This window comes from Saccharomycopsis crataegensis (genome assembly GCF_037102585.1).
Source record: "Saccharomycopsis crataegensis DNA, jcf7180000000075, whole genome shotgun sequence".
In the NCBI taxonomy this organism is placed as follows: Eukaryota; Fungi; Ascomycota; class Saccharomycetes; order Ascoideales; family Saccharomycopsidaceae; genus Saccharomycopsis; species Saccharomycopsis crataegensis.
In genome coordinates, this window is record NW_027043822.1 from 564,185 (window position 1) to 586,535 (window position 22,351).

The 22,351-nt window shown below is 36.3% G+C and overlaps 10 protein-coding genes across 10 annotated transcripts; 4 read left to right on the plus strand and 6 right to left on the minus strand. All coding sequences in view use genetic code 12, as the record gives it.

The window, feature by feature from the left end:
• Window positions 1-407: 407 nt before the first annotated feature.
• Window positions 408-1,304, minus strand: REX4 (putative 3'-5' exonuclease; the record flags this gene model as incomplete). The annotated part of the gene is made up of 1 exon (XM_064995989.1): window positions 408-1,304. The coding sequence occupies one exon, from the start codon at window positions 1,302-1,304 to the stop codon at window positions 408-410; it is 897 nt and encodes a 298-aa protein (XP_064852061.1).
• A 236-nt stretch (window positions 1,305-1,540) lies between these two features.
• On the plus strand, window positions 1,541-2,097 carry MHF1 (Mhf1p; the record flags this gene model as incomplete). Its single annotated transcript, XM_064995990.1, has 2 exons — window positions 1,541-1,570; window positions 1,624-2,097. The coding sequence occupies 2 exons, from the start codon at window positions 1,541-1,543 to the stop codon at window positions 2,095-2,097; spliced, it is 504 nt and encodes a 167-aa protein (XP_064852062.1).
• Window positions 2,098-2,862: 765 nt separating this feature from the next.
• Window positions 2,863-3,792, minus strand: MRPS9 (mitochondrial 37S ribosomal protein uS9m MRPS9; the record flags this gene model as incomplete). The annotated part of the gene is made up of 1 exon (XM_064995991.1): window positions 2,863-3,792. The coding sequence occupies one exon, from the start codon at window positions 3,790-3,792 to the stop codon at window positions 2,863-2,865; it is 930 nt and encodes a 309-aa protein (XP_064852063.1).
• A 236-nt stretch (window positions 3,793-4,028) lies between these two features.
• MPD2 (protein disulfide isomerase MPD2) lies at window positions 4,029-5,129 on the plus strand (the record flags this gene model as incomplete). Its single annotated transcript, XM_064995992.1, has 1 exon — window positions 4,029-5,129. One exon carries the CDS (start codon window positions 4,029-4,031, stop codon window positions 5,127-5,129), a length of 1,101 nt encoding a protein of 366 aa, XP_064852064.1.
• Window positions 5,130-5,503: 374 nt separating this feature from the next.
• Window positions 5,504-5,974, minus strand: DASC09_023900 (SRPBCC domain-containing protein; the record flags this gene model as incomplete). Its single annotated transcript, XM_064995993.1, has 1 exon — window positions 5,504-5,974. One exon carries the CDS (start codon window positions 5,972-5,974, stop codon window positions 5,504-5,506), a length of 471 nt encoding a protein of 156 aa, XP_064852065.1.
• A 571-nt stretch (window positions 5,975-6,545) lies between these two features.
• Window positions 6,546-8,597, minus strand: CLF1 (Clf1p; the record flags this gene model as incomplete). The annotated part of the gene is made up of 1 exon (XM_064995994.1): window positions 6,546-8,597. One exon carries the CDS (start codon window positions 8,595-8,597, stop codon window positions 6,546-6,548), a length of 2,052 nt encoding a protein of 683 aa, XP_064852066.1.
• A 636-nt stretch (window positions 8,598-9,233) lies between these two features.
• On the minus strand, window positions 9,234-13,352 carry DASC09_023920 (tyrosine protein kinase; the record flags this gene model as incomplete). The annotated part of the gene is made up of 1 exon (XM_064995995.1): window positions 9,234-13,352. One exon carries the CDS (start codon window positions 13,350-13,352, stop codon window positions 9,234-9,236), a length of 4,119 nt encoding a protein of 1,372 aa, XP_064852067.1.
• Window positions 13,353-14,028: 676 nt separating this feature from the next.
• DASC09_023930 (WD40 repeat domain-containing protein) lies at window positions 14,029-16,590 on the minus strand (the record flags this gene model as incomplete). The annotated part of the gene is made up of 1 exon (XM_064995996.1): window positions 14,029-16,590. One exon carries the CDS (start codon window positions 16,588-16,590, stop codon window positions 14,029-14,031), a length of 2,562 nt encoding a protein of 853 aa, XP_064852068.1.
• Window positions 16,591-18,559: 1,969 nt separating this feature from the next.
• NVJ2 (Nvj2p) lies at window positions 18,560-21,250 on the plus strand (the record flags this gene model as incomplete). The annotated part of the gene is made up of 1 exon (XM_064995997.1): window positions 18,560-21,250. The coding sequence occupies one exon, from the start codon at window positions 18,560-18,562 to the stop codon at window positions 21,248-21,250; it is 2,691 nt and encodes an 896-aa protein (XP_064852069.1).
• Window positions 21,251-21,456: 206 nt separating this feature from the next.
• On the plus strand, window positions 21,457-22,101 carry ERP1 (Erp1p; the record flags this gene model as incomplete). Its single annotated transcript, XM_064995998.1, has 1 exon — window positions 21,457-22,101. The coding sequence occupies one exon, from the start codon at window positions 21,457-21,459 to the stop codon at window positions 22,099-22,101; it is 645 nt and encodes a 214-aa protein (XP_064852070.1).
• Window positions 22,102-22,351: the final 250 nt, after the last annotated feature.

The following is a 22,351-nucleotide window of genomic DNA, read 5'->3' on the forward strand; positions in this document are numbered from 1 at the left end:
TTTTTGCTCTTTTTTTGCTCTTTTTTTTTGTTGTGAAGTGCTATATTTTTTAATTGTCATTATTGTTATTATTGTTACTGTTGTTATTTAGCTTTGCTTTGTTTTTCTATAAACTGAAGTTTTTATGTCTTTTATTTATTTATTTAGCGCATTGACGTTATTATTTATAAATTTTTGAACCGTAGATGATAATACTTGCCCAAAGGTTATCTTTCCAGCGATACACCCAAATCGATGATTTTACCACCACCGGTATCGTATCTCCTAAAATATCTGGTTCCGTAGCAATACATAACAGCTCAACTTTCATTATATTCTATACTTTGTTTTAACATAGAGGTCATAAAAGAAGAACATAAGCCAGCCTGTCTGTTGCGCTCAAAGAAAAATATTGGACAATAATAATATTATCTTTTACCATTTTCAAAATCCTTCTTCCTAAGCCTGTACAACAACATTGTAGTCCTGCTATCTTCCACTGAGGAATGATCACCCGCTTGAATACAAAAATCAAGAATTTCCAAAGCCAATTTCTTCAAAGCAGGAGTCTTTCCCCCAGCATATTTTCTATAGGCAGATAATAATGAAGTATCTCTGATGTCTTCTCTAGGATGTTTGAGCTTCAAAGCCTCCAAGTCATTTTGAATAGCATGGCCCACCAAAATCCTTCCTTCCAACAAAACCTTCACCTTCTCTTGTGCTTCTTTGAAAGTGATAGCTTTACGCATATGATAAGGAGTGACACCACTCACCCAAGTTCTCCAATCAGTGACCCTTTCTTCAGGACGAACATACTCATCAAGCACCACATGACCATGATAGTTAACAAGGGAAACTCTTGCGAGAGCAGATTCACGGAGTTTGCCAACACCAACAAACTCACAGTCCATTGCCAAGAATTTACCAATATCTGCTTGATTTTTACCATCCAGTGGAGCAGAGGTTTTCTTTGGAACATTCATTGTGGTGAGCTTGCCGATACCCTTCATTTTTTTCGAAAAGTCTTCAAGACTAACATTTTCATTCTGCGCCCATTGCACCATATCCCACAAAGAAACTGGCTTTGGTTTCTTTGGAGGCTCTGGTACCCCTAGAAGAACTGATCCTAAGAAACGATTGACTTCTTTCTGTCGGGCTCTGATTGCCGCTGGATGTACTTTACGAGGCTTTTTAACCTTGTCTTTTGACTTAGATTTTCCATTCTTCGACTTTTCGTTGTTATTTGGTTTGTAATTATTACTCTTGTCGCCGTTTTTATTGCTATTGAGAGTCTTTTCTTTATTTATTGCCATATCTATGTTCATATATTGTTATACGTTCCTGTTGTTTGATGTCCTTCCCAAGATGACAAAAATTTTTGAAGTTTTGTGGAAAATGCATAAGTCACCCGCTTGATGCGATGAGATATAAGTTTATTTATTTATTTTTTTTTCATTGCATAAACAAACACCAGTTTAAGGATCGCCACTTATTAAGGCTATTAGCATTATCATTATTGTCATCATTATTATTATTACTATTATTGTATAATCATTGTATAATGAGCATGGAAGAGGATGATGTCCAAGCAGTGAGTAGCTACTATTAACAAACGCTCGTTTGGAAATTTACTAACATGATCAGCATCTCAAAGCTTCAATATGGGATACGGTTTCAGAATTGGTAGATCAGGAAACAAAGGGTTTGGGGATATCCGCCACCCCCACTTTCATAGCAGCACTTGTGCAACTTGTTTTTGATCAATTGCTTTCTGTGGGAGAGGATTTAAAAGCTTTTGCAGACCATGCTGGAAGGAGAACCATAGTGCCTGATGATATGTTTATGGTTACAAGAAAAAATGGTCAGTTGACTGAGTTGTTAAAGAATCACTACCTGTTATTGTTATCAGAAAAGAAAGGACGCCAAGAGGAAGAATACCACGAAGCACATGGTCATTCCTCTTACAAGGATAATCAAGATCGTAAATTGGAAGATAGTACAGTGGTGGATTCCAGGAAAAAGTCAACAGAGAACAATAGAGGTGACTTTGATGACGATAGTGATGAATTCGATGATGATTTGGATTTGGAGCCAATTCAGCGACCATCCAAGCGATAAATTGAGGAGTATCAAGATATCTGCATTCTTGATTTTACGGATTATATTGAAGATCTATTGACGTCCTTGAATATCTTCTCTTGTGTATGGATTGTTGAAATTCGAGAATTTATAATCCTCTAGCACTTCATTTGATTGAGTCAGAGAGTATCAGCCTGTATTTTACTACTAGGAGTTTTAAGTGTGCGTTAAATTTGGATGTACATGGCCAAATTATGTGACAACATATACCGCCTGACTATTAGGTTTAGGTAGTTAACATCAAGAGGCACGACTATGAAAGTGCTTTCCTGCCCAAATTCTTCCCGGTGATTTTCTTGTATTGCACATTAAATGAAAAGAAAATATAAATAGCTTCGAGAGTCTCGGGCTATTTATTGAATACACAATAGATCCTGATATCAGTTAATGGTATTTCCTGGAAAAAGAGAACTATTATTATATATGAATACTATTTACAAACGTGCAATGTGTAAAGATATATTTTCCCATAAATATTTGACTACTCCTGCTATTATAATAATAATGGCACAGACCCATTCATCTAATTGGTCATTTTGGTATTTCTATGTATGAATAATACGTATAAATGGTTTTTGTCAATTTGGAGTGACAGTATTATTATAGTGTTCCCAAATTCCCTAACATACTGAATCTAATCATATGATACTCCCTGTATGAAATATAACTCTTACAATATTATCGAAGTCGACAATGTCTGTCTATTTACAAAAACACAACATAAGAATATACATACATAGCAAATCAACGCTTGACCCAGGTAGGAGACTTTCTAGACTTAACCTTACCAGGCTTCTTTCTTTCGACTCTTCTTGCATCTCTGGTGGTAGCACCGGCTCTCTTCAATCTTGGTTTCAATAATGGGTTGAAGATAAGCAAAGCTCTGGCAATACCGTGAGCGATAGCACCAACCTTACCAGAAACCCCACCACCGGAACATTTGACAAAGACATTATAGCTACCTTCACCATCAACAACCTTCAAAGGATAAAGAATCTTATTTCTGTCAGTCAATCTAGGGAACATTTTTGATAATGATTCACCGTTAACAATGATTTTACCATCACCTCTTACAAGATAAACTTTAGCTCTACTGGACTTTCTGCCACCAACAGCAATGGCTCTGCCAAATTCGTCCAATTGCTTTACTGATGCGCCAGCAGAAGAATCTGAAACAGATTTCTTGAAACGGTCCAAAGTAGCCATGAACTGCTTGTCCACAAGCTGCTTATCAATGGCATCCAATCTTTGTAAGAGTTCAACAAGCTTGGAATATTGAATGGTCTTCAAACGAGTCCCTGCAGCAATAAGACGATATTCATTGATATTTAGCCAACGGTAGGTTTTATTATGTTTTGCTGATTCTTCGGAATTTATAGTATAAGGTGTTGAAGCGTAACGGTTGAGCAAGTCATTTAAATCACGCATGTTCTTCTCGTGGATTGGATTAGAAGAATAGAAAGTTTCTAAAGTTGGGACCACTCTAGTGCGTTCAAGTTCTGGAATTGATGGGGCAATAGAGTTTGGATGGTCAATAACTGACGAGGTTTTGATGTTTGGAATTGCAGGAACAGAGATGGCAGGTTTGGCGGTACCAGGGTAGATGAATCTTGGGGCCCTGTTTGCCACAGGTCTGCTCGTGTGTAATAGACGGGCAAATAACCGAAGAGACATTTTGACTATGTGTATATCCTCTCTTTACTGGCAACCGTTGTCCTATTATCCACTATATAAATTCTATGATTGGAAAATTTTTAGCCGGCGGCCAAAAAATTGGAGAGAAATGTTAATTTGTATCACGTGCTTTTACACGTGTTGGTAGTGACAAAAAAGCGATGATTTGGCACCAATTTTCAACGGTGTTATTGTTGTTTTGATCTCATCTTGTATAGATATAACTATATATCACTATGAGATTCGCAGGTGCTTTTTTCTTATTTTCTATTTTGGCAACTGTATTTGCCTCCAATGTTATCGAAGCCACTGACAAGGACTTTATTGATATCGTCCAAACTCCTGGCACATACTCTTTTGTGAAGTTCTACGCCACATGGTGTGGACATTGCAAGACCTTGGCTCCAATCTGGGAAGAATTGGCTGATGTTTATGCTCCTTCGAAAAATATCCAAATTGTGAGCATTGACGCTGACAAGTACTCTAGAATAGGGAACAGATTTGGCATCAAGGGCTTCCCAACTCTAAAGATGTTTGTTGCCGGTGAGGCTCCAAAAGATTATCAAGGCAAGCGTGAACTTGACAGCTTTATCAAGTTCATTGAATACGCCACTGGTACCAAAACTCCTACTATTGCCGCAGCCAAGGATCATATTGATTACTTTGATGATGACACTTACAAGCAAAAAATTGAAGGCAAGCACGGGTTTTTCGCAATTACCGCTTCGTGGTGCGGATACTGTAAGCAATTGAAGCCTAACTGGAAACAGTTAGCTAGTGCTTTCAAAAATGATGACTCTGTCGTTATTGGTGATGTTATTGCGAGTGATGTTGCTGCCGAAGAAATCAAGGATAAATTTGATGTCAAAAGTTTCCCAACCATCGTCTATGTTGCCCCTGGGGATGTCAACATCGAAAATGCTGAATACTATCAAGGTGGCAGAAGTGCCGATGAGCTTGTTGCTTGGGTTAATTCGAAGACCCATATCGGTAGAAAATCAGATGGTAAGCTTGATGAGTCCGCCGGTAAATTAGAAATCTTCAATGACAAGATCCAGGATCTTTTGGCTAGTAAGGGCTTGGATGAAGCCAAGGATCAACTTTCTGAGCTTAAAGATACCAGTATTGCTTACTCAGCAAAGTATTACGGTAAATTACTCGATAAGATTTCTTCTGGGGAATCCGGGTATTTTGCCAAAGAATACGCCAGATTACAAGGCATTTTGAAGAAAGGAAACTCACTCAATGACAAGGTTCATGATAATTTAATCAAAAGAATCAATATTTTGAGTCAATTCTTGGGTGCAGATGACAAGGTTTCAAGAGATGAATTGTGATCTTGAAATAGTTTTTCTAGCACTTTGAATAAAGAAAAGAAAAAAGTGTCGTGTAATATATGAACTTTTCAAATATTTAACAACGTAGCTTCATAACTATATGACCCCTAAACTCTATTTGAGCCACGTCCCATCACATTGCGAGGGAAGTATTAAGAATGTGTTAACTCCGATTATTCAATTATGCGGAGTTTACTACTAAGAAAAGGCAAGGCGATTTCTGTAGTCTCCACAAATATGTGACTTCAAACTACAGTGAGCTAGAGAATATTTCGGATAAGCAGCACTAGTATATTAGAATTAAGAATATATAATAATAAAAAAAAAAAAACAAAGAACAAAAGAAATAGCCATTATTGTTGGTTTGGCAAATGTCACTGGTCTGCTTCAACCTTTTTCTTGATAGCATCATTGAATAACCCGAATGCATTTGACAATTCAGCACCTTTAAGTTTATTGTACAATGGAAACAAAACACCTTTAAAGGATTCACCGTGGGTAAGTTTACATTTACCTTCTGGCAATTCTTCAAACTTAAAGAAATGAGTACCGCCAAAGAACCAATCACCTAAGAGCTTCCCATGCCATGAGAATTTTTCGGGAGTGTTGCTCACCACAACAGGATAGAAAGTCATCCCAGTGATCTCTACTTTTAATCCACTCCCCACCAATGGACCTTTATCTGGCTTGGCGTCGGTATTTGATTCAGGGGCATTTGTGACCTCGATTGACTTGATAAACTGACTCCAATTTGGCAAGTCTGAGAAGTTTAAAAGGGCATCACGAACAACAGACGGAGAGGCATTGATCTCAGTAGCTTTGCTAAGTTCGAATTCGCACACCATGGTAATTTATTATTAGTTGAATAATATATTAAATAGAGTGATCGAGGGATATGAAAGCAGGGATCTTCGCCACTTTTTAAATCCCATATTTTTGTAGTGCATTTTGCCTCCGCTGGCGGGAATTTGTCGGAGATTACTACAATATATGTCGGTTATAAGAAGGATTTAAGGTGCAGCATGCGGCGTGTAGAGCGTAAAATAATTCAAATGGAAATCAGTATACGGAAGCAAAGTTCTGTCGGACAAAGCTACATCTTAATTCCGAAACCTTTAATATAGTACCGAAATCTGCGCTTTACCTTATTGTATAATTACATTACTCATCTTAGTATCCTCATTTCATGGAGGTGTTGGGTGCTCGGTATTGGTGCTCAGCAATATAATAAGCTTTTCCAGAAAAAAGAAGAAAAGATATACAAGCTTCCATAATAGGACCCCTATATAATAAAATAAAACAATCATTTCATCAACATTAAACTAAGACATCATATATTGTATATTACATTTGCCAAAAAATTGAACAATAAAATTCGATATAACGATAATACTAAATAGGTTGTTGTTCCAACTGTTACTTTCTTTTCTTCCATTTTTGGGCATTTTGCAAAAACTTTAACATTGCATTATCCTTCTCGATATCATCAGGGAACTTGTATTCTATGATTTCTTCTTCCGAGTCTTCCTTGGTCTTCTTTACTAGCGTAGGTAACCTCCTGGAAACATTTTCAATGCTTGCCTCATCCCCATAGACATCTTCAAACTGCTTGTAAGCTTCTATTAATAGGACTCTCTTGTCCACCAGTTCTTGGCTCTTAAAATATTTAAGTCCGTCTTCAAACACACGTCTAGCATTTTCAACAGATTCAGGAGTAGCAGAAATTTCAATTTCTTCATCTTCCTCGTTCTCAAGAATTTGACGTAGTTGAGCCTCATTTGGAGCCGTGGCTTCAAACAATGCTATTTTAATCCAGACTTTCACATTTTGCTTATTCATTTCCAAAACTCTTTCCAAAACCCCTCTCGCTTTGTCATAATCGTATACCTCTTCCGATAAGAAATTAACATATTTGTACCATACAATCAAGCTATTGTTAATCGCTGGTTCAGCAGTGGCAATTTCATAAATTCCTGTGGCTCTGTCATGATCGCCTAAATTCGTTTCAAGAGTGGCATATTCTAGCCAGACGTTTATCAAATGAGGGAACTTGATGAGATAATTTTCATATAGCTTCCTCACTCTATCCATTTCTTTCAAAGACTTTTCAAGACTGATATAATATTTGAAAGTTTTTGGCTTACCATGGATACCAAGTGATCGTCCAAGTATTCTTCTTGCGTCAGTTAACTTGTGTTGGCGAATTTCAAATTCAGCATAGTTTATCCATACTTTGCTGAATGTAAATGATTCATGAGGTATGATCTCAAGAAGTCTTTTGTATAATTCTCTGGTTTTTTCAATATCTTTCATATCTAACTCGACAAAATATAAATACCTAATCCATAAATAGATATACTTCTTCCATTCCACAGTTTTTTTGGTATTAATTAAAGGTTTATTATTAACCGCCATTTCATAAACTTCTATCAAACCATTTTTATCAGCAGACAATTCCTGCATCAAAGTTATGTAAACCCACCACAAATCATAATCTGTAGGATTCTTTTCTAAATCTTCATCATACACAGCTTTTCTTTTGTTCAACAACAATAAGTTGGTTCCATCATTATCATAGTCGCCATATTTCTTCTCAAATATCAAATATTTATCAAATAATTTCTTAGAAAACTCTTTTGGTAGTTTATTTAGTCCAAACTTAAACAACAATCGACTTCTTTCAAATTCACTTCGTGACGCTTCAAATTCGATCCATCGTATCAAAACATCCTCCACTTGATCTTCTTTATCAATCTGAAACAAAGTATCTACTGCAGTTGTAAACACCTCTCTGGTAATATCAGAAGAGCCATTTTTATCCTCGCAGTTTCCCCATTTAATCCATGTCACACTATTTGGATACACAATGACATATTTTTCAAATATCTTTCTCAAATTTTCCATATTGTTACCGTTTCTTCTTTCCATATTGATATAAGTATCATAGACATTTGATCTAGGTTCGTACAATAGCCATCTTTCAAAGATATTTCTCGCACCTTGAATATTTCCCAACGATTCTTCAAGTTGGGCGTAGTAAAACCACACTTTATCGACAAAAGGTAGGATACGAATAGCTCTCTCTAGCAAGTTTCTGGCATGATTAATACTTTTATTCTTCAATTCTAAATCGGCGTATCGAATCCATAGTTGGACATTATCCTTATTGTAACCTAAAGCCCTTTCAAAAATCGATCGTACTCTCGCCATCTCATGTTGCGAAAATTCAAAATTCGCATAATTGAGCCATGATTTGACATTATGGTAGTCTTTTCGAAGATGTTTCTCAAACTCCGATCTTTTTCTTCCTTGGAATTCCTTTGATTCCTCGAGGTCGGCTATTTTATGGGCAAGGTCATCTTCATTCAACGGCATCACCGCTTGACTTTCGTAAGCCTCTTGTAGAAGAGATTCCGCCGTCAACTGTAGTGACGCGGGGTTTTTATTTTTTTGTGATCCTTCTGACATTATGGTTCATTCGTTAGATCCTTGAACTTTTCAGATATCTGGTCTTTATGCTGTTGGATATTTCTTCTCTCTGAAGGTTGTTCACCTTTGTTTACCAGAAATTTTTCTCGCATTTGACCTCCTCGCGGGCACTTAACCCCGTATTAGCAGTACCCACCATGATTAATTATTATGAGGCTAATTGGTTTTCCACAATTACAAAACTAGCCACTAAGATAAATATACATATATATATGTGCACGCGTTTCTTATAAGAGAATATAATTTATGATACTAACAACAAAAGCGAGAGAAATAAATATCAAGAGAAAAGACGAAAAGAAAAAAAAAAAAAGTAAAAATAGCCACCCAAAAATAACACTAGAAAAATGACACTAAAATAGAAGCCATTTCTCATAAAAACTAAGTAGCAAGTCTTTAAATTCAAATAAACCATATCCCAGATTAAAAGAAAACAAATAAAAAAAATATAAGAAGGTTTCAAAAGTGAAAAGAATAAAAAGAGAACAAAAATAAACAAACACAAGAAATATCAAATGTGTGGAAATGTTCGATCAATAAACAAAAAATAAATTTAAATAAAAAAAATAAAAAAATGCAGTTCTGTAACTACAGTTCAGTTCACATATTCCATCTCTACCTGTAGTTCATATTTCTATGAGGAAACTCTTCTTCTCCGGTTCCCTCCTTATCTTGGACATTAAATTTGCCCATAGAATACCGATCTAGCACATGAGGGAAGCCGTCGAGATATTCCCTCATGGTGCAGCCACCATTACTAGCTCCAGCAGTGGAATCTTTCTTCACTAAAGTAAGATTACTCAAATTATCAACATATTCATAAGAGTCTGAGCGGTTGAAAGCATAATCATCTTCTTCATCGGTACCCATAACATCATCCAAATTCAACTGTGGACCGTATTCTCCTTCATAGATAATCGCCCCTGCCTTGCGCTTCAATTCGATATATTGAAGCTCATATAAATTAATAAGTTCTGTTGCAGATGGCCTATTCTTTGGATTCGGTTCAATCATCCAATGGACCATCAAATCAAGAGTGTTTCCATCACGTAAAAACGTTGTTCTTGAGGCATTGCTCACATTGCTATGATTTGACAAAAGACTATTAACCGTTGGCATATTCGGTTGGCTAGCAGCAACGGCATGTGAGATCGTGTTAATCATAGAGTTTTCGTAATTAAACAAGTTGCTGCCTGAATCACTCGTCAAACTGGAGTAATTCTTGCTAAGAGAGGAGTTTATATTCGTACGTGACGTGGTGGCAGTCGAGGCAGTACTTGTATAGTTTGAATTTACTGATGTAGAAGCAGTATGTTGATGTGATGGTTTCGTATCATGAATGGCCAAGTCACGGAAAGACAATCTTCCGGCATCACTAAGATCACCAGATCTCAATTTTTGCCAACTAACACCGTTATCTGGCAAATAAATGTTGGCAGCAATTTCAACAATTATTAATCCAAGTGAAAAGATATCAGCGGCAGAACTGTATTCAGATTTCAATAAGATTTCAGGCGCAATATATTCTCTATCACCTTCCTTTTCCATACTGACGCCACTATCTTTCTCTCTTTTCTTTCCTTGTTGATCTTCATTAGAATTGATTTCACCATCACTGGAGAAAATTTTGGAATCCCTCTTCTTTTCAACATACTGTTTGTTTGTAATGTCTTCCATCTTGGTTGACAACCCAAAATCACCAATCTTGAGTGAACCTTCAAAGTTAATGAAAATGTTGGCAGGTTTCAAGTCCAAATGCAAAATTCCGTTTTCATGCAAGAAATTTAATCCAAATAAAACTTCAGTTACGATTTTCCAGACACGGAACTCATCCAATTTTTGATCAGAATTCTTCAATAGAAATTTATCCAATGAACCTTCTTCGCAGAATTCAGTCACGATATAGTTGTAACTATTTATCGAAAAGTTGGAAACGTAGTTGATGAGATATTCCGAACCAGTAAATTTCCGAGCGTTCTTCTTGAGATTATTCAAAATTGAAATTTCTTCATCAGGATTACAATTGACCAAACTCACATCATATCCAACTAATCCTAGGATGAACTCCTTGTCAGCAGTATTTTCAAATCTCAAAGCATACTCGCCATCACTTTGATATCTAGCAGCACGCTTGCTAAGCTTCACTGGACGTTTGCTTCTCTTAATGGCGTACTTGTAATTTTTGTAATCACACTCGAAAACTAGAGAAAACTCACCCTCTCCAGAAAGCCTAATGTTACTGCCAAGTTTCGAAACCAAGAAATCATCAGTAGCTCCCAAACGAGTTTGATTTGGTGCTTGAGCATCAGCGATGAGGATATCTGGAGATGGCTTCAGTTGAGTTTCATTTGAAGCGATGATATCTTCATAAAACCGACCAGTTGGAGTAACGGTGTTGATATCCTCGTTTAAATTAATGGATGAGCTGTTTGGCGTCTTGAGAACACTAGTATTAGCTCTAGCTTCAGTAAATGGGAAGGACCTCTGAACCGTGTCTACCGGTGTAACTATGTCATCGGTTGAACATATCCCCCTGAACGAGTTTGCTTTATTTTCATACAGTGGAAAACGTGAAGGATTAATATTCTCCTTATTGGAAGGCACTTTTCTCAGTCTGTTGAAAAATGAAATATTGTTAGATGCTGCCTGGTGCTTGAGGGTACTATCGTTTTCGGATTCATCAGTATTATGCAATGATAAATTATGGTATTTAGAAAAAGATGCTTTGGTTGGGGTTTCAGTATAATAATTATCAGTTTCTGAATTGATCATTTCGTCTTCATAATCCAAATCCTCATTCAATTTCACATCTTTATTTTTCCCGTAAAAATTCTGACTCGTCTTCATATTTACCTTTGGAGAAATTGAATCTGCCAAAGTATTAATTGATTTGAAGTTCGGGGATCTAACAAGTGAAGATGTGCTCCCATTTTGATTAGTTAAATAAGTATTGTTCTTGATGGAAGGAGAATTGGACAACCAATTAGTAGTTGGGCTCAGATTCATCATGTTGACACTGTGGTCGGCAGTTAAATTGCAAAGCATATTATTGGGACTGTTAAAGTTACTGCGGTCATCATTAATTTTTTCATTACCCCCTTGATCTCGCTTCTTGCCATTAAAGTATCCATTTCTTGAATTGTTGATTGAATCATCACTGGCATTAACCTTCAGATTGAACAAATTATCATCTCCTAATTTGTTGAGATTGAGTGGAATGTCACTTAATGGGGCCAACGATGGTCTGGATGACACAGACTTGAGTTTATCCTTTATTTTTTTGCTTGATGGTGTATTTGAAGGTGATAAAATTTTTTCAACAGATGACGGTGAATTTGATGTGGCACTTGAATATTTACCATTGCCCAAGTTTCTGGAATCGGGCGAAAAGGATGAATTGGAGGAAAATTTTAAAAATCTTGATGATTTTTTCAAATTGAAATTCGGGGAGGGGATTTTCAGAGATGCGGGAGAAAAATTTAATTCTAGCGATTTTTTGTCAAAGTTTGGTGAGTCTAACATCATCATGTCCGAATCATTGTGATCACCAGCTTCACTTTTCTTTACACTATTCAACACGTTTCTATTGTTGAATATATCGTTCACATTTTCATCAGAGTATGAAACGTATGTGCTCAATCTTGATCTTGGTTTCTCCACAGTCATCATTAGTTTTGAGGAGCTGAAAGAATTGTTAACAGCATTCTTGCACGGAGTGTCAGGAACAGGCTTAGAGAATGTAAGTCCTCCCTGATTGTTAAGAATATTTCTGCTGTCAAGAGCATTTGCGCCATGCTCATTATTTGCAAAAAATAGTTGGCTATTTTTATTTTGAATGAATGGAGAATCTGGCATTTTAAGAGGAGTTGAACTGGTAAAATTATTCTTTTTTGACATGAGGCCAGAAGACAGGAATGCGGCTTGGAAAGGCTTAACAAGCCTGTAAGAATGTGATAAATGTTTGTTTTTGTTTGATCTATTGTTGAGTCTCTGTATCAGAGAATTGTTTTTATTGTTTCCGCTAAGATTTCCTGTTTCCATATTTCTTAAGCTAAATATCTGTGGCGCATCCTTAGCATTTTGTCCCTTTGAGGAACCCTTAATTCCTCTTGTTTTTATGTCTGACGTTGACTGGGAGTTTTTAAATGTGAATTTAAACTCTGACTCCTTAGGTAGCTCATTATTCACACCTCCGACAAGTTTCATAGTTGACTTTGATGGTTCTTTCAAATTGCTGAATATGCTTGCGGTGGATTTAATGGTATTGTTGCTCTGTAATGACGAGCTCGGTACTTTGCGCATAGTTGAGAAAAGCGAGTTAGTTGTTGATCGCGAAGGGGTGGAGTCACTGACATTAGTTTCGTCATCATTATCATCTTTGAAAGGAGACCAATTCTCAACATCAATCTCAATATTATTATTATCATTGTAAGCATTGTTTCGTACTCTTCTAAATTGTGAATGAGAGAATTTGAATAGTTTATTGCAGTTGGCTATGTTCGGCGAAATAGAGTATGTTCTCTTTCCATTAATTTTTCTTTGCGGTAATGTCTGTGTGTCAGTTTTCGTTTTGATGTCAAAACTTCCAGGATTATTTTCATTCTTGGAATCATTGCGCACACCACTATGAGATTTGGTGCTGGATAGTAGTGCATCGTTATTTATAGATAGGTTGAATAGCGCGGTGGAACGCTTGAGACCCAGACGACCTAGTCCGTTCTCAGAAAAGCTCATTTGTATCTCTTTGATTTTCTCGTTGAATATATATATATATATATATATTGGTTATTGTCCTGGGAATACCCTTTTGATAATACTAATGAAGAAGTGGGAACACCAATTGTTGAGTGATAAGAATAACGCGCTTTTTCTGGATTGAAGTAGCAAATTAAATTTCACTGGACCTTTTTAGTTGTCTAGTTGTATATGTATATATGCATATACATATATATCTATTCCGTTCCACGATATGGTAGCTATTTGATTCTTATGGTGATTCACTCCTTCTTCACTAACAGTTCGCGGTTGTTTTCATTCCCAACATAAGTCGAGTTTTTTTTTTTTATTATTATTTTTCCCTGGCAGAAAAAAAAAATACCCGGTGCACGTAACCACAAATTATTTTGTACACTGTCAACCACCTTTTTGTTTACCAGCCTTCGCTGAAAATTATACCTGGTGTGTATATTGTATACACAATACCCATTTGCATTAACTGGTAATACCGCAATATTAGAGCTGGTAATTTTTTAAAAGTCACTCAAGCACTCAGTTTACAGAAATTCAAGCGAGATAAATTATATATGTTTATTATACGTCTAAGTCATGGTATGCATCATCTACTCCTTCGTGGAAGAAAGGCAACCTCTTGTTCATGGAATATGTCTTTTTAACTCAAGTGCAATTCTATTTAATTTTTTGGTCGATCCCATTTACGAATATCTCCTCCAGCTGCAATAACCCATATACCATCATCAGTGAATTGTAGTGAAGAGAGCCTGCCAATCCCACAATCAACAACTACTACCGGTTGAACGAAAGGAACTGCGTTCTTGGGAACACTATCATGAATAATCGTCTGCACTGACGGGCTTGCCGATGGAGACCCCGGTGATTTGGTGTTAGCATTACTACTTGTGGCTTTCGCATAGGTTGATAATGCTTGAGCCAATGAACGTGGCTGATCAGCATTATTAAGCGGCAAAATGATACCTCCACCATCGCGTTTTCTACTGCCAGCAGTATTACTTCTCTTTCTATTTCCTGGTCTTGCGTTACTTCCATTATGGGCGTGGTTATGATGATGATGATGATGATGATACTTTTGTTTGTTGACTAATTTGGCACTTTGAGGCTTGGGTAAAAGTCTTGGAGAGAAATCCCAAAGCAAGAATTTTCCATCATCCCCTACAGATCCAAGACGATAATTCACTGGCGTGGCAATTAAACTTGGAGGAGATTTGAGAGCATCAAATTTGATACTTCTAATCCAGGAACAGTGGCCCTCTAGGCGTGCGACCAACTTAAATTGGGGAGACAAATGTGTGGCAGTAGCAGAACGAGAGTTAGTGTTATTATTTGCACCAGTCCAGTGACTTCTAACTGGCAGATTAGCATTAGAGGTATTACTTGTGTACGAAGCTTGGTGAATGTTTGACACCTCAAAGATACTAATTAGATCATCTTGTCCCCCGGTGGCTAGATATTTTCCATCAAAAGACCACGCAGAGCATGTGAGACTGCTGAAATAACTAGGTATCACCTCTGTTAAATTTTCATTAACAATATCGAAAATTCGAAGGAATCCATCATCACAAGTAATGCTAACAAGATTCTTGATATTCAAATTTGAAATTTTTTGATGTGAGATTGTGACCAAAGAGTTGGAAGATGCATTTGGAGGCAAGTTATTGGCACCTTGTTTCTGAAAATAACTAATTGGCGCAGCCGCATTATTGAAGACACTAATTGAGGTGATTGGTAATGATGATAATTTATAATGAGTCACTGGATTCAAACTTGTAGAATTATTTTGTGAAAATGGTTTTAGTATTCTGATAAACTTGTTACTATTCTTGTTTATTTGCTTTCTATTTTGGATCATGTGCAAATAATGGTCGTCATCATCATCTTTACTCCTTGCAAACCTCAAAACTGATCCATCACCAAATCCTGCAATGAAATATTCGCCACCGCTGCACCATTCTAAGCACATCACTGGCGCATTTCTTAACAATTTTCCTTGTTTGTTAAATCTGCAATACCTATTGCAGAATGGATCATACCAAAAGATGTCTCCACTAATAAACCCAATCAAAATGTCAAGTTTAAGGTTATTGCCTGCACCGGTCAACATCCAAGTGACGCACGATATTGTAGATGTGAAGGTCATTCTCATTAAAGGATTATCATCAACAATTTCTCTAACGTGTGTTATCTTTGGTGATGTATTTGGCCTAATGCTGTATAAATTGAATACTTTTCCGTGGTAATTGCATGCCGCTGCTTCAGTAGAATTCAATTTTTTACTAAAATTCTCCACTGGTAAAGCTCTTGCTAAAAACGTTGAAGAGTTCCGAACAATCGATGTTTTCGGGGCTTTGAGATATTCATTGTGAATAATACTATTTGTACTTCCCCCAGCTTCTTGTAAACTTCTAGACATTCCTAGTTTTAACCCCCACTTGCTTTTATTAGCACTTTCGAGTGAAGTATCCACATTAATCTGCTCATATTTTAAATCTGACAGTTTGATTTTTAAATAAAGTCCATTGCATCCAGGAGTAAGGTGAACAAATTTGAAAGGATCGGGTAATAAAGGGTTGAGATTTGAGCCAAAGGGTAATTTTTCATCGACTTCGGATTTCAGCTGCAGGGATCCAGAGTTTGATCCAGTATCTGTCGCTGGAGTACTTTGCTTTTCACCGTTAGTATTATCATCCCCCGGAGTACCACTATTACTGGTCAAAGCAAAATTGTAATTGGCAAAAACCTTGGACTTGTTTGGTTGATAGTCTGGGGGTAAAGCAATATAAGTATTTGGATCATCATTGGATAATGGAGTTCTTGATATTATCATAAACACAGTCTGCTTGTATGTTCCATCAGTATTGGTGAAATCCAATGAGCTTTCACTGTTGATTATTCCGACACTATTTATGTCCAAATGACTAACTGGACAGGTTGTTGATGCTGGGTTTAGGTAGGAAGGGGTCGGGAGGTACTTTGGAGGAACAAACATTCTGGAATCACGAGTCCTATATTTGTAATGATGCTCGATGGATTCTACTTTCGGAAGAGGAGCAGTAGATGATTCTTTAGAAAAGAAATGACTAGAGCCCGATGAGTTAGAGGCGACTGATAAATTATGATCTAATTGAGGGTGTGGCAGGGATTTTTTCGTTTGTGAAGCGACGATATCTTCCTTGTAATAGCCTGAGTAAGGAAAAAGCCCTGTACCTGGATTCAACATTTTCCAAAGGCTGTTAAAGTACCTCACAATTTGTGAATTATTAACACAACAGTGAAATAGGCGCCTTTCTCTGTTTGCGGAGAGTATGCATGGAGGCCGGGTTACGCATGTACCGGAGGGGGGAAGGAAGTATAAGCAACTGAATATTAATGCGATTCATCACCTAAAGTCTTTATAATATATAAATATTGGTCTATTTAAGAATAGCATACTTAAAAATAACCACATCTGGAAAGAATCACCAGGGCTTGTTGTTATTTCTGAATAATAATTAACAATGTTTCTAATTCAGTGAACCTTATTCTTCTCATTATTTTTATCAGTGACCTTCCTTGAATTATATCATTTCTTGTTTTGTTTCTCCCTTTTATTATTTACTAGCTTTTGTAAATACATTGTTATTAATTCTTTATGCTTTACTGAGGGTTCAAAAGTCTCTATTTATTTATCTTTATTAATTTTCTAAAATATAGATTATGGGTTCTTTATATCCCAAACAATACAAGAAAAACATTTGGAGTTCGATGTCAGTTAAGAGTAGAGTTTTAATTGATCCGGTAAACAGTTGAATAAAACATTTTGGCCCAAAATATCTTCTATATTTTCATATTGTTGTTAAATGTGTAAAACTATCGACAAATACTTGACTACTTTATGGACTGCTATGTTTTTAACAACATATTCATACAGAAAGTCAAATAATGGGAAAGCAACAAAAAAAATATAATATATGCCAATTAAAACAGATAGAAATTGGAAACCATGAAAATAATAAAAGAACAATAGATAAATTACTCAAATCAGTTGATCTAGACCAAACTATATAATATTTTATTTGGGTGAATGAATGAATTGTATATTAACGAGTCACAGAGGTTCTAAATAACATGCAAGCCGGGCATTTCATGCCGGTCTTTCTAATAGGTAAGTAAAATACTATAACTTTCTCACAACCTCACACTCCTTGCTTTAAGAATTAATCACATCACCGGTAAAAAACTCAACAATCAAGATTATTAAGGAAAAAAGGTGCAATGTGAAAATATGAGATGAAGTCACTAGTGAATCACCCATCACTAGGAGCTTCATGAACTGAGATGGAGGTCTTTGTTGAGGGGTTTTGGCACTATATTTCAAATACTAAGTATTTTCAATGTAGTGACCATCAGAATTCTGGGGGGATAATAAAAATAAAAATAATAAAAATCAATAAAATAATAAAATCCAAGTAAAAAATAATTCAAATAATCAAATAGACCAAATAATTTAAATAAGTCAAAATAAGGCTTTTAAATTTGGGTTATGAGCCCCGATCTTGTCATTTATTGAAAACAAAATTTGGAAGTCTGTTAAACCTCTCCATCATCAGAGTCCGTGATAGTTTAGTGGCTAGAATCCCCGCTTGTCGCGCGGGGGACCGGGGTTCAATTCCCCGTCGCGGAGTTTTATTTTTTTGTTGTAAAGAATCTGACTTTGTTTGAATTTTTTTTTTTTTTTTTTTTCAATTTATCTACATAGATGATATTTGAATTACTATTTGGAGTTGAAGAAATGCGTAGTTTGAGTGAGTTAAATAGATCTGTTTAGAGTTTCGAGGAGCGATATGATTACTAATTGGTGAGAAATAGTAGGAGTATGTAACGTAGTACCGCTCACACAATAATAATCTACGTAACTCTGGAGCTAAGATGAAGTTTATTAGTCCTTTCCCCGTTGAGGTTTTAGAACAGACACAAATGGTTGCTGGGTAAAATACCAATTGGTATATTCATTAATGATTTTGAAAAAAAAAACATGCCAAAATCGCAGCTGTGGGGGAAAACAAGGGTGTGTAAGCATAATAATGGGGGTGTCGTTATACACAAGCAGTTTTCAAAAAACAAACTAAAAAGATTCAATCTCCCAGTGAAGCAAGCCTTCATCCTGCCACGCCCCACATCGGCAACACTGATGATATAATATCAAAGAAATGTCTTTTCTTTTTTTAATATATGCCTATATAGTAGGGGGATTGACATTCTTGCCATTGTGCTTGGTGTTAGGGTTTTACTTCCTTCGATGGTACTTGCCCAAGATTCCGGAAATTATGGATGATGAGGACAAAGTTGTCAGCTCGAATAATGACTCGTTGGCGGCGTTTTCGGACGAGAAGGCAAAGGAAGAATATGAGAATATCAAAGTCACAAAAATTGAAGAGAAATTGACTCGAGGGGTGAACGTTTATCGAAGTGGCTGGTTAACTGTCACTACTGAGTACTATGAGTTTCCTCAAAACTCATCCAACGAAAAGAATAATGAACCAGAAAACAATAAATCAGCTTACACAACATTATATAAGTTGGTTAAAAGGAAAACTATAAAAGGTGGAAATGGAAATAATGAAAAAGATGAAGAAGAGGTTAATGATGAAAATCCAGAAAAAGGCTCAACTTCGTCATCCACAAATCAAAAACGTCGGAAGAACAAGTATTTTGCGGTCCTCAGACACGGAAATCTATTCTTGTATAAAGATGAAGAGCAAACTGATGTTTTGCATGTTATTGTCTTGTCAAACCACGTTATATCACTTTGGCCTAGAGATTTACCGGACGGTCAGCTTTTTAGCAAAATGAGTGCAATTTGTGTCTTGAAGAAACATATTTCTGCATTCAGAAGTAACAGTATTAATAGTTTACTGAATACTGAATCAAATTTACCTCCTGCTCCTCCTCCAAGAGACAGCGCTGCGTCAATTGATTACGAATTACAAAATAAAAATGTTACAACCTTGGATATTCTTGAGAATGGCGAAATTCCTCCAAAGCAATCGATTTTTTACATCTATAGTGATAATAACTGTGAAAAGGAGGATTGGTATTTTGATTTGCTTAAATCCACAAAGAGATCTGAGCCTATTAGAACTGGGTCTGAGAAGGATTTACTTGAATCATCTATTTTCGCAGAAACATTTCATCCAAAGACCGCTGATGTTATTAGCTTAATACAAAACTTACACTCGTCTGAAGGCCAATTGAATACCAGATGGTTTAATGCTATTCTTGGAAGAATTTTTTTAGCATTGTACGGAACTGAGGAATTTGAAAACTATATTAAAAATAAGCTTTTACTGAAATTACAAAAGATCAATAAACCAGGATTTTTAGAAGAGTTCAAAATTGAAAAAGTCAACATGGGTAAAAGCGCTCCCTTGCTTTCTTCGCCAAAGCTAACTAAATTGACTCCCGAAGGAGATTTGGATGTAGAGGCATCAATTTCTTACAATGGCGGTATATCTTTCGAAGTCTCAACTAAAGTTAACATCAACTTGGGAACAAGATTCAAACCTAGAGATATTAGCATCCTCTTGGCGGTCACTTTGAAGCTGTTGCATGGTGATATTTTGCTTAAAATTAAAAGACCCCCAACAGAAAGGATATGGTGGGGATTTAAAACCATGCCATTTATTGATATTGAAGTTGAACCAGTGGTTAGTGCAAGACAAATCACTACGGGAATGATTACAAGAACGATTGAAAATAAATTGAAAGAATCTATTGGGGAATCGTTAGTTTTACCCTCAATGGATGATATTACCTTCTTCTCAACAAAAGGTGAAATATTTAGAGGTGGTATTTGGGATAAGTCTGGTAGACCTGATATTGACCGGGAATCTTCAATGGGACCGAGCCGAACTGAAGAAACTGTTGATTTGGTGGAGAATGAGAAAAGCACCACTTCAAAAAAACAAGGGGATAACGCTAGTAGGAAACGTTCTCAATCAATACCCAGCTCAATCACGTCAAACGTGTTGACTGATGAAGAAAATTATCCTGATGACGAGGCAGGATCTATGAAATCCGTTAATGACATAAAGCCATCAAGCACTTCTGCGTCTCTTTTCAGTTTTAAGAGGGATATAAAAGAAAAGGTTTCATCTTCATTTAAAAAAGAACCTTCTTCAGTGGTGCTTACTCCGAAATTAAATAAATCAAATTCTACAGTCAAGATCTCTAATGATCAATTTTTATCCAATGGTTCCTTTATTGCTAAAGAAGATGAAGAAGACAAGGAATTGGGAATTAAGGGCAATGAAAAGGTTCTGGATGATTTTGCGAGGGAAAGCAGCAGCCCAAACTCCAATCTTATCGATTTATCTGATGGGGATTCTAAATTTGTATCAAACTCTTTCAAAAAGATTGGGAAATGGTATTTCAAAGAAGGAGAAGATTACAGTGAGAACAATGAAAAATTGAACAATGAGGAGAGCTCAATAAAACTTTCCCAATATAGGCCACCAGAAATGATCTCATCAAGAAGGCAACCTAAAAATAGTACTGGTAGTGGAGAAAGAGGAGATTTAATGCTGGAATCCAAAGATTTACCACCGGTGAATTTTGAACAGGGAAAACGGATTGGCTCTATAGGTTCCATCACTACCATACCAGGATCATCACCAGGTAATGGAAATGATACAGCGCCAATTAGAATTACACAACCGTATGGAAAGATCCCGGAAATGACAATACCTATCACACACTCGCCTTCACAATTTATGGGTAAAACTAGTCCAGTTTTGAATGAACACGCTCCCGCTCTTCCACCAAGAAAAAATTCCAAACAGTCACAACCATCTCGAAGACCACCACCATCGCTAATGGAAGATGATGAGGCAAATAAATAGTATAGCACGAATTTAATGCTCTGATTTGATGATAAAGTGGTAAAGGAAATCCTAATCTAAATTTGCACGTGATGTTTTTTTTTTTTTTTTCTCTTTTTATTTTTTTTTCTGCCACGAATTCGAAAAATTGAATTTGGGATCAGATCAACAACGTAAAAGGTTTCACACAATATACATAAACTACAGAAGGAGCAACCTGCCATAAAATGAGGGTATCTAGTTTTTTATCAACATTCCTAGTGTTCGTATATACAACGTCCGCATTCTATTTTTATGTCAATGGTGCTGACAGAAAATGCTTCTACAAAGAATTGTCCCAGGGTACTTTGTTGATCGGTAAATATAGTGTCGAGTCCTATGATGGCAGAATAAATGATTACAAAAAAACAAATGATTTGGGGATCATCATTGATGTTGAAGAAACCTTTGATGATGATCACAGAGTTGTCCATCAAAAGGGTACTGGTGGCGGTGAATTCACCTTTACTGCCATTGATTCTGGGGATCACAGAATTTGTTTCCAACCACAATCTGGAGGCTGGTTGGCCAAAATGAAGGTCAAAATCAACGTCGAATTCACTGTGGGTGAAGCCTCAAGTCTAGATTCTAAAAATGAGGAAGTTGTTAACTCGTTGATCACCAAAGTCCATTCTTTAGTCTCCAAGGTCAATGAAATCAAGAGAGAACAAAACTTGCACAGAGAAAGAGAAGCCCAGTTTAGAGACTTGTCGGAAACTGTCAACTCTCGTGTTGTTAGATGGTCCGTTATTCAATTATTGATTTTGAGTGGTACTTGTGTTTGGCAATTACACCACTTGAGAACTTTCTTTGTCAAGCAAAAATTGGTCTGAAGTAATCTATCTGTAATCTCATATTAGATACACTTATGGTATATTGTATCTACCAGCAATCCCCTCCACGAACTTAATGCTGCTATTTATTCCATTGCAGTCTGATATTCTATGATTTTATCGTCCTTGGTTTAATGAAGAACCGTTTCATTTGTTATATGTATCACAAAGTACAATAACCTTCCATTATATATAATATTATATACTTGCTTACTATTGTCACTATAATGTAATTTCATGAATATTTATT